The sequence below is a fragment of the Eleutherodactylus coqui genome, chromosome 1 (assembly GCF_035609145.1).
Source record: "Eleutherodactylus coqui strain aEleCoq1 chromosome 1, aEleCoq1.hap1, whole genome shotgun sequence".
Taxonomy (NCBI): domain Eukaryota; kingdom Metazoa; phylum Chordata; class Amphibia; order Anura; family Eleutherodactylidae; genus Eleutherodactylus; species Eleutherodactylus coqui.
Window position 1 is genome coordinate 305,403,152 of NC_089837.1, and position 16,893 is coordinate 305,420,044.

General features: G+C 38.1%; 1 protein-coding gene across 1 annotated transcript in view; it reads left to right on the plus strand.

The window, feature by feature from the left end:
* Positions 1 to 516: 516 nt before the first annotated feature.
* EPHA10 (EPH receptor A10) overlaps positions 517 to 16,893 on the plus strand; it is a 720,654-nt gene continuing 704,277 nt past the window's right edge. The window contains exons 1-2 of the mRNA XM_066574828.1: positions 517 to 610; positions 6,072 to 6,119. Of these exons, the coding sequence (XP_066430925.1) occupies positions 541 to 610; positions 6,072 to 6,119 (118 nt within the window). The 5' untranslated portion in view covers positions 517 to 540. The remainder of the gene's footprint in view (positions 611 to 6,071; positions 6,120 to 16,893) is intronic.

Sequence of the window (16,893 nt, forward strand, 5' to 3'; positions counted from 1 at the left end):
TGCAGTTTGTGGCAGCTTCCGTTTCTTCCAGCTGCTGATGTAGCAGAGCTAACATGATCATTTAGCTTTTTGTGGCTGCTTTGTCTAGGCATGGTAATAACTCACTGAATTAAGATGAGGCAGTCATTCTACCAACAGCCCTATGTAAAACACATAACACAAAGTCATCGAACTGTATCTGCATATTTTCACATGATATACAGCAGCTTGTCACTGAGTACTGTATCAAACAATGCACTAATAAGAAAACGCTTGCTGCACATCCTCCCATTGCATTTAGTCTGCGCTTGATCACATCTTTTCTCTAATGTGCCCAAATTTCCATTCTGTGCTCATTCTGCAGCTTCAACACCCCCCTTTCTCATAGAAACCCAACACGTGTTGGCTCCCTCCCCGTCCATGCTTTCATTGGCCTGAGCTCCAGGCTCTGATCCGCCTTCCCATTCCTATTATGGAGCAGCCTGAATCCAAACTGGGAGCTACAAGCAGCAGCAGGAGCAGCATCAGTATCAGCATCTCTGGGTATCTACAGTACACAGCATGGGGCTCTGCAGCACCCTCACCTGCCTCATCTGCCTCACTGTTCCCTGGTACCTCTCTGCAGAGCAAGGTAGGTACTGCCAGTCAGAGGGCACAAAGTGCTCTGTGTGTGAGATGGTGATTTACCTTTCATCTGGATGAAGTAGAAAGTCATGGATCTACTAGACTGTGTGCAGGTGTATGAATACATGTACTATGTGATCAATGACAAAGGCATGAATTGACATAAATATAAAACATTCCTAAAACTGGAGACTACAGTATAATTAACTTCAGGGGTTTTGTAAGAAAATGAATGCATTCTATATACTGTATAGTATATACACCTTGTTTCAATGGCATCAAAATGTGTCATTTATTTGTGTGTTAGTCGTATTCATAGCAATACCTTTGTGACATGTGATCTGTACAACGTTCCATTATATTACTGAGGCTGGACATTCCTGAACATTTCATAAAGCTTTTTTTTTGTCACTAAAGATGCTAAGTCTCCAAGGCATTATGCCTTTAAATATTTATATTCCAATTGTATTAAAACATACAATATAATGCTATTACTATTATTACTTTTTGCATTTTTTATTGTTTGGTGCTTTGCAATAACCCACTAGTGGCATTTCCTCAGCTGTGTATATGTGATATTGATATCTCTGATTTCAATGAATTACAGGGTGCCATTCAAGGAAGTAATGATTCATAGTACATTTGCTGTCTGATTACTAATATTATCCTTGAAATGTTTGCACAGTTTGGATGTGAAATGGAAAACAGCGTTCTGTATACTGCGTGCATTTCCATAAGGCTAGTATAGAGTGCAATATTTTGTATTGTGTTGAGCTCTGAACAATAAATTCATTGTCCTGGGTTGTGTAAATTTGAAGGGCAGGTTTGTCTTTGTCCGTCCTTTGAGGATTGGTTGACCTTTTGCCCATCCATGTGTATGAGCAGGCTGTTCTTGTCGCTGGCAGTGACAGGGTTAATTGCACCTGTTGTGCCATATGAGCATAGATAAAGTTATTTGTAGAGTATCTGAACAGTTTTTAAAAGCCACCGCTCCTAATGTCATTGTTTATAGCCGTAGTATTGTACATTGTTTGGCAACTGAGTGTTTGGCAAGGCTGGAAAGTGGGAGGTAGCGGAGGAGTTGCGAAAAAAATGGGTATATTTTATGTAGGATATTTAGAATCCTAGGGCTGAGTTTCACAGCAGTATGGAAAATCATTGCTCAATGGTGCATGAATGATTTCTAATTGACTGGACTCTAAGTATCTTAACAGAGCTAGCCAGCAGGGAAGCTGCATATCTCAACAATGACAGCTATTTACCGTATCCAGCACTTGACTATTGGCACAAGATGGCATAATTACTTCCTGGTGACAAAAGAGAGCATGGCCAATATATCTCCCTCGGAAAACATATAGGCAAATCATTTGACTTTAGATTACTGACACTAAACTCACACATGGTCTTTATTATTTTTTGGATATAAAGCTTATGAAAGGCTTTGTCTAAGGAGACTTCTATTGAATCTGCGAAGCTACTGCATGTACAGATTTTATATGGCACTCCCTCACCTTGGCCCTTTAGCCTACAGAGCCCGACACTTGTGGCGAAAAAAAAAAGTATACATTTAACATATGCCTCCAATGAATGCCATCCCTCAGCCATCCGTCTCAGAGACTCTCATGTTAAAAAAAATGGTAAATATTTCATGTATACATCTTTTTTCCTGGATGCCTCTGATGGATTTCATCCATCGGCCATCTGTCACCCATAGGCTCCCATGTTAAAAAAAAAATGTGTTTAACATATGTATTTTTTTCTGGATGGCACGAAAGTGTATCTTTTTTGTAGCATGAGAAATTGGAGCCCTTGGCAAAATTCAAGCCAAGGTAAGGATGGATACATCTGTAGATGTATCACCTAGTAAGGAGTACAAAGAAAATAGGACATGCTTTGGGCATGTGTCTGTCATATTTAGGTAAGAAGTGTATACTTTATTGCAAAGTTGTAGAGTAGGATACTATCTATCTATCCACCCATTATCTATCTATCTATCTATCTATCTATCTATCTATCTATCTATCTATCTATCTATCTATCTATCTATCTATCTATCATCTATTTATTTATCTCCTATCTATCTATCTATCTCATATCTATCTATCTGTCTATCTATCTATCTCATATCTATCTATCTATCTATCTCATATCTATCTATCTATCTATCTATCTCATATCTATCTATCTATCTATCTCATATCTATCTATCTATCTATCTATCTATCTATCTATCTATCTATCTATCTATCTCATATCTATCTATCTATCTATCTATCTATCTATCTATCTATCTATCTATCTATCTAATATTTTAGCTGTATATTGCTCTTGTCTACTGGTACTTTGTTTATTATTAGTCATATATTAGTGTATTATTATAGTGTAATAGGATATACCATTGTCATGTTTTTGCTTTGTGATGGTGGTTATAATTTATTGGATTACATCACTATAAGTATATATATATATTCTGTCCTGAAGAGCATGCACTCTAGTGGTAAGTCACTAGAAGATGATAGCCACCAATGAACTCTTAAGTCTGTAAAGGTGCTGTAAGTGAGCGACTTGTTTCTAGAAGTCCATTAATACTCAGGCTTTAGAAGCAAGAGGAAAGCTCCTGATGAATTCTGAGATGGAGAAGGCCAGAGTTGCAGAGAGATGAGAGAGAGAGATTTAAGTATGAGTGTTGTAGATATAAACAGTTCAAAGATGAGGCATTTCTGAGCTTGGTATAAGAGGCTCATATTGATGGAACCAGAGATTGAAGCTGATATACATGGATGTGCCAAGCAGTGTTAAGCCTTATAGAGAGCCAGGGAAATGTGCAGTTTATAGTTATTAATAAAAAAAGCATTTAAAAAAACTGTAGAGAAGATGTTGATGTGTTTTTTTTATATTTTCTGGATATGAGAACTGGTCATATTGAGTTAGAGTTGTGAGACAAATCCTGCAGATATCCTATAATATATAAACTACAAGATGTTAACATTTTAGGGATCATTAGGGAATATTAATTAGGTTTCCTGTGTACCTGGATTACACAATATATTTGTTGATATACTAGTTACAAGAAAAATAAAACTGACTTGGGAATAATACTTAAACCATTTTATCACATTTCAGAATATCAAATACAAATCCTTGGTATGTTCTATTAAAAATAACCTTAAAATGGACTGCGTAAAAAAGACCACAAAATAACAGGGTGCTTGTCACAAGGACCTCAACCACACAGTCCCGGCAAACATCCAAAGAATTGTAGAACAGCAGCACTCCAAAGTAGAAAAAAGCCATCCTCTCTTTATCTATTGCAAAGTTTCAATTCCACTTGGAATCTGTTTCAAGCTTCAGCAGCATGATACTGAACCGTGAGAAAGATAACTTTCCACTATTACACCTGTCAGGCTTGTGCCACTGCAAGTGACCTATCCTTGACTAGGAATTCCAAGACTTTAATGAACAGCTCCCCCTTGTGTGTAAAAATCCTCATATTGTAACTGTGATGCAAATACCATCTCCGACATCCTAAGTGCAATTTAATATATCCCTGGTGCTTTGGCATCTTTATCATATTTGGGTGATCTGTGGATAACATTATTGTAGTAAGTTGTGGCAGTGCAGTTCATGTCAGTCCTTATAGTTCAATATCTATCTATCTATCTCATATCTATCTATCTATCTATCTATCTATCTATCTATCTATCTATCTATCTACCTATCTGCTATCTATCTATCATCCATTCCATATCTATCTACCTATCTGTCTATCTATATATGTCATATCTATCTATCTATCTATCTATCTACCTATCTGCTATCTATCTATCATCCATTCCATATCTATCTACCTATCTGTCTATCTATATATGTCATATCTATCTTTCTATCTATCCATCTATCATCCATTTCATATCTATCTATCTATCTATCTATCTATCTATGCCATATCTAATTTATATCTATCATCCATTTCATATCTATCTATCTAATATCTATCTATCTCCTATCTATCTATCTCATATCTATCTATCTATCTATCTGCTATCTATCTATCATCCATTTCATATCTATCTACCTATCTGTCTATCTATATATGTCATATCTATCTATCTTTCTATCTATCCATCTATCATCCATTTCATATCTATCTATCTATCTATCTATGCCATATCTAATTTATATCTTTCATCTATTTCATATCTATCTATCTAATATCTATCTATCTCCTATCTATCTATCTCATATCTATCTATCTATCTATCTATCTATCTATCTATCTATCTATCTATCTCCCATCTCCTATCTATCTCATATCTATCTATCTATCTATCTATCTATCTATCTATCTATCTATCTCATATCTATCTATCCATCTATCTAATATCTATCTATCTATCTATCTATCTATCTATCTATCCCATATCTATCTATCTATCTATCTATCTATCTATCTATCTATCTATCTATCTATCTCATATCTATCTATCTATCTATCTATCTATCTATCTATCTATCTCATGTCTGTCTATCTATCTATCTACCTATCTATCTATCTATCTCATATCTATCTATCATCCATCCATCTGTTTGTCTGTCTATCTATCTATGCCATATTTAATTTATATCTATCTATATATGTCATATCTATCTATCATCCATTTCATATCGAACTATCTATCGTCCTAGGTATTCTATCACTTATGTGATGCTTTTGTGCTAGTGACGGCAACGTTGGTAGTGCCAGAGTTACATCCTTTGGACAAAGCCAGGTTATGCTTATTCCTTTGTTTCTGTGAGTGTGCTTTTTTACTGTGCATAATTTGGATTATACTGCAAAACTGGAACACAAAGCGAGGCTGATAATGAAAAATGTCATTGTATCTGTTAAGATGAAGAAGATAATGTCTGGTAGTCTCTGACAGGGGTTTAAATAGCCTGTCTGTTCATTACACCATCGTCTGGAAGAGAGGCACAGTACCTCAGATAAACTTGTCCTGTGCTGCCTGCTGCCAGTACCATTTCTGCTGTGAAACCTAAAGGGACCTTTCACACAAGACGGAATTACGCCGCAAAACGCAGCCAAATCCGTATCTGCAAAATTCTACACCAAAATCCGCAGGTCTAGCTGTGGATTTCAATTTGGAATTGCAGGCAGGTTTTAAGCCAATTTCAATTCCGGATTAAAATCTGCAGGTAGCCTGCAGATTTGGGTGCAGAATTCACTGCGGCTTGAATTACAGTGTGCAGCCTATTCCGTCCGTGTGACAGGTCCCAAACCCCATCCATTTCTTTGTTTAGTTTACCTTGCCAAGCTTTTTTTTATAATGCAATACTGTTCTTGCTTCTTTTATGGGTGCTTGTTTGACTGGTTATAGCTCTTCTACGGTACTTAAACTTACTTGCTATGCAAAATATGATTTTAGAGGTGTTATAACAAGCTCTTTCCTGTACCTCTCTGATTCTCATAGACACTACTATCACATGGAACAGCAAAGAAAAAGCTACAAGAGGTACAGGTACTGCAAATGCAGCCAGATACCCCCTATCTCATTATTGCATAGATGTATTTTCTTTAGCTTGATTCTTAATGCAATGTAATATCACGGTGTGCTGTGCTATCAGGCTGGTTTATTTACACTTTGTATTGCTTTTCAATGGGTTTTGTTGTGTTTAGATAAAAGATCAATAGCTTTTTGTTGGGTTAAACGGGGTTGTCTGAATTCTTTTTCTCTATAAAACACAGCTCCTGCTGCAATAAAACAAGAAATGAGCATATAGTCACCTCTCCCCTCTCCCTGCTGTGTCCTGTACCGCCACTCCAGGTTCCACCTGTGACATCACATTTACAGGCTGCCCCAATCTGTTTACGGGATGTCACAGGCTGCTTCCACCAATGATAGAGCTCACCAATTGAGCCCTTTCCTCTGTCATTGGCTGCAGCTACCTGTCACTTCCCGTAAACAGGCGGGACTGCAGCCTGTAAACAAGCAACAGAAGTAAGGACTGCGGGACACAGCGGGGATACAGGAGAGGTGGGTTCTATTTTATCGCAGGGGGAGCTGCATTTTCTTGGAAAAAATAAGATCTCAGACAACTCCTTTAAGATAAGATAACTTTCTGTGCCGTGCTGTAACAATCAAGCTAAAAGTTGTTGCATCTGTTTATGGGTAATATTTTAAATTAGTCCTTGCATGCACACTAGAATATTTACAGCACAAGCTTAGGATCAAGTTAAATTCATTACTTTTTAGATTGCAGGATTTTACTTACTAGGCTTTGTCTCATTCGCCCCTCATTCACACGGGCGAATTTGTGATCCGTATTACGCATGTATTTTATAATATGAACGAAATAAACCACATTGATTTGCATTGCAGTAATCATACGCACATGAAAAAAATCGCAGATGTCCTAATTTGGTCGTTTTACGGACCAAAATTGGCCATTAAAATCTATGGGATCATACACATATGCAATGAATATGCATGGTATAAATACGCCTAAAGTTAGGAGAAATCAATGCGATCTTCTTGATTTGTTTCTTAGTGTATGTGAAAAACACACTAAATATGCACACAAAAAAACGCAAGAACAGCCAATATGTAGTAAACATGAACAGTTTTGGTGCGTGAAAATGTTGTGTTTTTCACGCATTGAAACTGCATATGCTCATGTAAATGAGCCCCGAGACTTTATTTGTTTTACCTCTTCCCCGCTCATGCAAAAATAAAATAACATATACAACATACTCTCCTTTCTTATTACTCCACATCACTCTTAGTTCTAAAAGATGCGCCAAAATCAAACATCAGTCATGACATCATGGCACATGACAGTAATGACCATGATACTGTTCCCTCCTAGTCACCTTAATATTTAAGGTCAAAGTCAAATTATCTGTAATGTGGGAATTAAAAGGTGAAGTCTGCGATTTCCAGAGCAAATCTCACTTTGGCGCTGCTCTGTGATTTCTGATCATAAATATCTGACATGATATTCTAAAAAAATGTCCATTCAGATCAATTGCTTAGAATGATGTGTCAGACGTCTAGTAACAGAAATCACTGAGCATCCTCTCTATTGATTTATGGAAGGAAAAGGTCCAAAAACTTGTGTAGATTAGAGGAATTATTGGGATGAGAAAATCAAAATAGTCTTTCAAATTTGGGGACTTTGGTTGAATTACCGGAATATCCTGATAATATATTACTGTGTCATTACCCACAGTAACATAATATCTACATTAATCTTTGATCACCTGCATCATTTGTTAGACATCATACATGACTTCTCTAGGTTTTTCAACAGGTCTTTATACCACACAACAGTGATTTCCTGTTCTCATCCCTTTTGGGATTCTCTCCCCTTTTGACATTTAATCATTTGTTGATGCTGTTATGTGAACTTTTTATACATTGGATGTCTTTCCTTTTGTGTCATTTATTCGCTGATATGTTTGGGTAATGTAATGTCCCTTTGCTATAGGAGGACTGTATGCCTTTGTTCTATTGCTGGCACAGTCTTCTTGTTTATGTTTGTACTTCTGCAAATAAAAAGAGAGAAAAAAGGAAATCGCTGAGAAGTGCCAAAAGTGTAAACTCTTTGTAGATCCCTTTCATTCTGGAAATCAGTGATTGTCCTTGATGACAGATTTCATCAGTGTGATCTTCTCATATGAATCTTTGACGTTTTGAAAAACAATTTCACTCTATGGTGCAGAAATAAATCTTTAGAACAGCTCTAAAAACCTGTATTACTAACACAATGCACATAGGTCCAACCAGTATAAGTTTTCTTAATTCTTATTTTAAACTTAAAGTGACCATCCAGTTTCATGGAAATATTCTGCCTAAGGACCGGAGGATAGAGGGGATACATTACCTGTAGTTGATTTTACGGGCTGTCATTTTGTTCTGCCGGTGATTGACAGCTATCTCTGTATGACTGTACATGCAGGGGTAGCTGTCAATCACTGATAGCTCCGCCCATTGGACTGTTCAGCTCAGAATGTGCAGAGATATAAATGAATAAAGTACAAGTTATACTGAATCTTTCCCCATAAACTATAAATCAATCTGCTCGGCTCCTCCTGCTCTATAACATCATGCCTGCAGTTTGGACAGCATGTCCAAGCTGGCAGACTGCCTTTAACTTGAATCTCAGTGTCTAGCAGTCATGTATCTACTTCCCTTTATTACAATAACATACATCTCTTGGGGAGTTGGTGTTGGGCAACCAAACCATTGCAGTTTGTAGCTAGATTTAGAAGTAAAATAGTTTTTCTTACTTTATGGTTGCATGAGGGAAACCAAATGTAGTACACATAACTATGATTATCTTTAGTTTCCTCCATTAGACCCTTGTAAAGGCTCTTTCACACGAGCAGTGTCCATGTGCAGTATAGCCGCATGCAAAGCATGCAGCTACAATGCTCTAAAGGTCACATGAACAGGCTAATTCCAGCTACTTGGAAGTAGCCCGTTCACATGATCTGAGGTGCATGTTGCGTGCTTTCCAGCTCCCATAGGAGTTTATGGAATGCACGCAGCAAAGATAGGACATGTCCAATCTTTGCGCGCACCATGGAGCTGACATGTGAGTTTGCACTCACATGCCCTATCTTTGTTAGATGCGCAAATTCAGTGCGTCTAACAATCGTTCATGTGAGCGCTTCTATAGGAACCCATTGGATCCTATAGAAGTGCGCCCCGTGCACACCTCTAATGCGTGCGGACAGCGCTTGTCTGAATGAGCCCTAATGCTGATTCTAAAATCTTGTGGTTGTTTGATAAAAACATACAATGTCAGTCTAGATGATTTTTAAGGCTTTCATCTTAAAAAAAACAATAATATTTAATGTATTACTTAACTTTAGATATAAACAAAGCAGCTTGTTTAAAAATGTACGAGTGTTGAATGCAGTTTCAAAGCATGGATTTGTGTATAGGTGCTTTGCAGTGAAATTACCTTGTGGACTTCAGCTTTTTGTAGCTTCAATATAATCTTTTACATTTAATAAATGTGTTTGCTGGGATTGCAAATTACAGATATCTGTTTCAGCACTGAAAAAAGTGCAGAAATGTTCTCATACAAGCTATGTCTCAGTGAAATATCCAAGCTGAAGTGTCTGGGACTTGTTTATTCATGGCCATCCATTTAATATGTCTATGGATGCATTGCCCACATAGGAAGCATATCTGTAGACAGCGTCCTATAGGCATGTACATGCTAACAAAAAGACTTTAGTACAGAAACGTTTAGGACTAGAACAAATTCTAACAATTTATAAATCTCTGAAAATTCTGTTTGCTAGTTTCTGAAATATTTTGGGCATGGTGGTGCTGTTGTGCCACTCACAGAATACTTGTGCTATGTAGTATACAATTCCAAACAGTACAATTGTTGTAAAAGATCAAATATCCCAAATTGGTATTGATCCATTCTTTCGAATGAATATGACAGCTTGTATTTCAGGGTGATAGAAAGTCCCTGGATATGCATTGTGGGAATTATACTATACAATAGATAACAAAAAACGGGTGAAGAAGTCAGCAGATTAAATGCTTTAGATAAGGGGACAGCACCGGGCAAATACAATTATGTTATTTCACTGAAATAAAGAAGCAAGTTAAGAAGGTATATGTAGCACAGCCTTTCTTTAGGTCATTATACCAATACGAATCTTTGATTTTCCAACTTGGCTACACCTTGCACACATTTACCATTCTCCAGCCCATCGGTGCGTATTTTGGTTATGGATTTCACTCCCTTATTCATAGAGGTGGAATCCATATTGAAAATGCACAATGTACATTAACATGCTGTGGATTTAAAATTCGCACCACATGTTGATTCTGCTGCAGATTCTGTACTGATTTTTTGCACTGATTTCTTAAATCTCCTCCCCATGGCTTGTACTGTAAATACTGTGGATTTTCCATAAAGAACATTCATGGTATTTTTGCTTCATGTGAGCATGGACTATATTTCTCTGTTTTTTTTCACTGGAAGCTGAGATACGCTTCTATACACAGGAAGATGAACACTTTGAATGTAATACAACAAGCTATAAAATCAGGTCTGATAGCACTAAACCCCCAGAATCACTGTAGTTCTATTGGTTCCTGGCAGATAAAATTCACGGTGTGGTTAAAAGGTGCACTGCCTAGCAAGTTATGAACAGGACACACACAAGAAGCATCTTATGGGTGTATAGTGTATATATAAAAAAGACAATCGGTATTTGATTAGGACACATAGTAATACTTTATGAGGTACAATAGTTGCTACTTTGTTATGGGTCCTTTTGCAATGTGATAACAGCATATGCTGATACAATGTACAAATATACAGTATATGATAGTGTTAATTATTCCCCTAAAATGTGTCATAAAACGTTTAATAGCAATAATTCACACGTTTAAAGAGGTTCTCAACCAAAATGTAAAGAACAAAGTATGATAGTCAATGTAAAGCTACTAAAAAATGATATCCTGTTCAGTATACAAGGCAGGAACAAAGGCTGGGGAACACTTTAAGCAAAACCATAAAGTCATAACAGCTGCTCAAGTTAAAAGTGGTCATATTGCGGTTTGATGTAGTTTAGTTTACTGTGAACATGATGATAGTCAATGTAAAGCTACTAAAAAATGATATCCTGTTCAGTATACAAGGCAGGAACAAAGGCTGGGGAACACTTTAAGCAAAACCATAAAGTCATAACAGCTGCTCAAGTTAAAAGTGGTCATATTGCGGTTTGATGTAGTTTAGTTTACTGTGAACATGATGGGAGCGCCATTTCTAACATCGCTGTGGGACCCTATATATATTCTAATAAGGCCCCTGAGTAGCACAATCACAAAAATATACTCTTCATATTAATAGTATGTAAAGAACTTCTGAGAGAGCTCTTTTGAAGAAGTATACCTTCACTGCTGGGCCTTATAGACTCATTACCAAGTTTGGATATGGGGTTATGGATGCTGTGGGGTATTTGCTTCATCTGCACCTTCTGTAATCTGACCATAATTAGCTGAGACTCCAAGTCACAACCAGCGTGTCTCTTGTAATTGGATGACTCCCAACATGTATTGAAAACAATTAATGAGTATTGATTTCAATAGTTACAGTGTGATTCTCAAGATGTAGCTCCCCTACTGTAGCTGGCCTCAAATCAATGAACAAACTGAAAAGATTGCTCTAGGAAGCACTATCTGCCAAGCTGCCTTGACCCTATTTTCAGCTCAATTCAAATTCAGCCCTGTGTTGAGTATCTTCATAACCTTACTGGGTGATATGAATTGCTTGCCTGACAACCTCATATCAAGGGCTATATCTGTTAGGCTATAGTGTATTGCAAACGACTAAGCTTTTTTTTTTTGCTAAAAGATGGATTGGCACTATACTGACAGCAGAGAATGGAAATAGCATTATTAATACCATGCTATTCTCCTAACTCAGTCTTTGGTATTATCATCTTCTGAAAATAAATAAAGACATAGAAACATCAAGAATCAACTTACCATAATGGTAAAATATGTGCCCCATTGATTTTTGTAAGTAAACCATAAGGATGGACACCCACTTGCGATTTTTTTTTTCCCTGCGATGCGACAGCAATGATTATGAAAGCAATGATTTTCAATGGTTCCATACTCATTTGCGATGTTTCAGCAGAGCTTCGCAGAGCAGAGAAGAAATCTGTGATATCGCTCAGGCCTCAGTCACACGGGCGCATCAGCACCCGTACACCGGCGCCGATGCGCCCGTGTGACTGACACCAGCAGACGGCCGTACCTAAAGACGGCCGTCTCTCTGCAGCGCCGGAGGAAAGAACATATGACTGGCTTCATTGCCGGTCATGTGTTCTTTCCTCCGGCGCTGCGGAGAGACGGCCGTCTTTAGGTACGGCCGTCTCCTTCCTGCAGTCACACGGGCGCATCAGCGCTGGTGTACGGGTGCCGATGCGCCCATGTGACTGAGGCCTCAGGGTTTTTAATGGGGCCAGCGTCAGCAACGTTAGCCCCATTGAAAACATAGGGAGTATATTGCAGACTTCTGCCACAGATGTGACAACTGTGGCAGAAGTCCAGGATGCTATCCTATTGCTTTCAATGAGGTTGACGCTGCTGCCGGCCCCATTGAAAGTAGTTGTTTCGTGGCAACCCCCGCAGCATGATTTTTGGGAAGGGCTTGAAATATAAGCCCTTCCCGGAAAATCATCCCTAGCTTGTTAAAAAAAAATAAAAAAATCTTTACTCTCCTCACTGCCGCTCTGGCATGTCCTCCAGCTGGCTTCCCTGCACTGCTATCCAGCACTTTCTGCAGGCGGGGATTTTTATCCCCGCCTCCTGAATTGGCTGTGCTGATTGGCTGAGTGTTCAGCTAATTACAGGCAGTGCTTAACTATTCATCAATGGAGGGATTCCACTGTGGGGTTCAGCAGTGGAATTCATGTGTGCAAGTGAACATTGGGCCTAACATATTTGTAAGGGTCAGGGGATTTACTACAAAAAAAATCACAGGTATGATGCATGCGAATGGCACCATTGGATATCACAATCTCAAACTACCTTTTAATTTATTGCATGTATTAGGGAAGATGAGCTGGTTCCACATTGTTAAAGGGATTGCCAGGGATAAAGAAATATGACTGCTTTCTTCTTCTAAAAAAAGCACAACACCTGTGCACAGGTAGTGTGTGGTATGCTACTGTCCATCACTTTAATAGAGCTCAGCTGTAATACCAGACACATCGTCCATGGGTGTCTTTGGAAGAAAGCACCCTTTTTTTAAATTCTCGGTCTATCCCTTAGCCATGTTGAACCATCTCCTGTTTCCTAATCAATGTACTGTAGTTATAAGCAGACATTTGCCAATAAGTGATTAATGGAAATAAAATACTTGATAGCAATCATCAGTCAATTTCTTGACTATTTTTCGGGCATTAACTTGTTTTTTTTTATGTGCAACAGACTATTTACCAGGGAAAAAAAGGATCAACATAATAAACATCAAAATTTATTTGGTTATATAAAAATGAGCAACAATATTCTGAGCAAATAGACTAATAACCTCAGTTTACTGTGAGGTTTGTTTTTTATGGTGTTAAAATGCTGTTTTATTGATATTTACATTGCACTTACTGTATGTGCTACAATTTACTTTATTTTGAAACAATGCAGCAGAGATCATGATAAATAAGAAACAATGTAGCCTTAGACATCAGTGGGTAAGATCAGACAGTGCATGCTGACATGAGGTAATGGGTGGACATTGCTGAAGGGGTCATACTGTATTTTGATATGTATTTATGGTCTCTGGGACAATTCACTGGGGAATTGGCTGACTTTGTTTGCCTAGAATGTAAATCAAGCCATTGCATTCTCTCTCTGGCTTTATTTCTTTATAAACTCCGCAGCACATTACATTGTGCTGTCTGCTCTCATCTCCACCGTGACAGTCATTGTAAGAGGTTCAGCGCATAACTTCAGAGAGAAAAATGAGACATGGGCTATTTACAAACCTCTACAGTAATATTTCACCCCGCTTCTATTTTATTGTAAGATGGAAAGATAAATCGCAGATCTTCCCTTCTACCACATTTACAACCTTAAACTGTCCTGTCTTGTTTAAAGAACTGAAATATACCTTCAGGGCTTTCCTTATAAAATAAAATATGCACCAGCCAAAAGAGAGGTCTTCAAGGTTTTGCATGCTCCCGGATACAGGTGTCTTGTTTAATCATCATTGTATGGAAGATTTTTCAGGGAGATATAAAGGGAAACTTGCAATAAGGAACAAATGATTATGGGGTAACCACAGGAAATATTTACAAGAAGCATGAAACTCTGAAACTCTTTTTGTTATCACGTACTATCTTCAGATCCTCTCTTGTATCAAGCATTGAAGTAAGTGGAAATAAACAACCTGGAGCCACTCACACCATTAGATGCTATTCAGAACAGAAGAGCAAGAGCATGTTGAGGCTGTAGGAAGTATTGACCTATGTACCTGCAACCTTCTATTAGTAAAGTAAATGCATGTGATGGTTGCAATGTGCGGAGTTAGATTAAAGCAAGAGGCATAGCACAGAAAGAAAGAGAAGTGGAAGCCTTGCAGAATATGGATTTCATCTTGGAATCTTGTGAAACTAGTGCAGACACATTAAATTGTCAGATTAGATAATAAAATAAACGAATGTGAGTTAGGCTAACTTCACAAGGGCTAGCGCAATAAACATGCGTTTTACACGCAAATGTGAGATGATTTTCAGGCAAAAATGTCTTCTGTCGCTACTGTGAAATTCTGATCCTCTCGCGCAAGTTTCACACGTAATAGAGGATCGGAAGTGGTTTCCCATTGATTTCAATGGAGAGCATCACATTGCACTCACATGCACATTGCACTGCATGCAAGAGCCATGCGATGTGTTTAAGGTCCCATGGAAATCAATGTGAAATGCGTCCTGAGGATCGTGCAAAAATAGAACATGCCGCAATGCTGTGAGGGAAAACATTGCTCTTGTGTATGACCCCATTCAAAAGTATGGATTTCATATACGTGCAAGTTTTGTTCATCGCACAATGCACAAGAGTCGCCTGAGGTTCTCACCCATGTAAAAGAAGCCTAAGGCATATGCACAAAATGTTGTCATATAGTAAACCTTTCTAATATGATATTATTCATGTGTAGAGCCTAAGAAGATATGAACATATATAGTGCATAAATGTCAATATTTCAGTTGTACTCATCTTTCAGTCCCAAATTTAATAAACCATTGCAAAGCTGTACAAATTACCCAGGTAATGAGAAGTGGGACAGAATTTAATAGGCCCTTAGGTGCAGATTTAGAGGAAGACTTAATTAAACCATATAGATAGGATGTACTATTACAGGGGAAACAAAACCATCAAATTGAGTCTTAAATGATTCCCCAATATTCTACTATTTTGGCAGAGGTGACTTGAAACAGAAATTAAAAAAAACACCTTCTGCTACTTTTGGTCTATTTAGTAACCCAATGTTTAAACCTTGTCTAGATCTTCAGATTTTTATATGGTGGAAGAGGAAAGATTATTTGAGAGTGAAATTATTTTTGAGGGATGGTAAATTGGATCATGCATGGGGTTTTATTGAGACCTGGGGAGCACCCTAAAGTGAAAGCTTTAGCTTTTTGAGAAGACAAATTTTTTTGGAAGAATCATATTAAAAATGAGGCTTTGCAGAGGATAATGGTTAGGGCTCATTCGGCTTCATCGCTGATCTTTTATGCTGCATAAACGATGGACGATGAAGCTCATCGCTCATTGTGCAGTTTAAACAGCCACCGTTTAATAGCCAACGGCCGCGGTGTTATCTCAATGGAGTGGGGTGTAGGAGCAAGAGGAGAGATATATCCTGCACTGCCCGGCCTCCCCCTGCTGGCCGCTCCCTGGACCAGCCAGTTCTGCTAGCTCCCGTGCAGGAGCTTGGGAGCGAGGAACACAGGGACGAGTGTGGGACATCGCTTGCCCAACGTTATATTGTTCTTTACTATCTCTGCTAATTGATGTATTTACACAGTCTACAGTGTTCAAGTCCCTGGTGTTAAATGCCTTTAAATAGTTTTCAACTTCTTGTGACACAGTAAATAGGGCTTAGTCCTGGTCACCTGGAGACAATGTGGTCTATCCATGTCTTTTTCTTGGGATCCATACATTCTTGCCCTACTTTAATTCTGTCCTATGATTTTATTTTTACATGCAAGTGCGCTAAACTGTTTGGAAGACTAATGCATTACTTGTTATAATCAGTTTGTGGATTCTTAAAGGGAAAAAACAAAACTATTAACTGACACAAAGTAATGCAAACTACAGTGTTTTCTTTTATTCCAACAATCCTTTTTATGTTTTCTGGTCAGGCCTTAGGGTGCCTACCCACTTGCAATTTTTTTTCCTGTGACGTTTTGCATTTTTTCTCAAGAGCAATTAGTATAGAATGTGTTCTTGTCCATCTGGGTTTTTTTTTCCGTTTCGTGGGGTTTTTTCACATAGGAACTGTCAGTTGCATATGTCTCCTTATTTTTCTCTTAATGCACCCATGATTGTCAATGGAGGGCTGCAAAAAACGCGCAAAAAATGCCGCAAAAAACGCCCCGCTTTTCACGCGTGAAAATCGGCAACGCAAGTGGGTAGGCGCCCTAAGTTAGACAGGCGTTTTTTAGCCCGATTTGCGCATGCGTCCGGCGATTTTTTAAAACCATTGCTTTGCAATGGTATCGGACACATGAGCGCTTTTTATGCGCTCGTC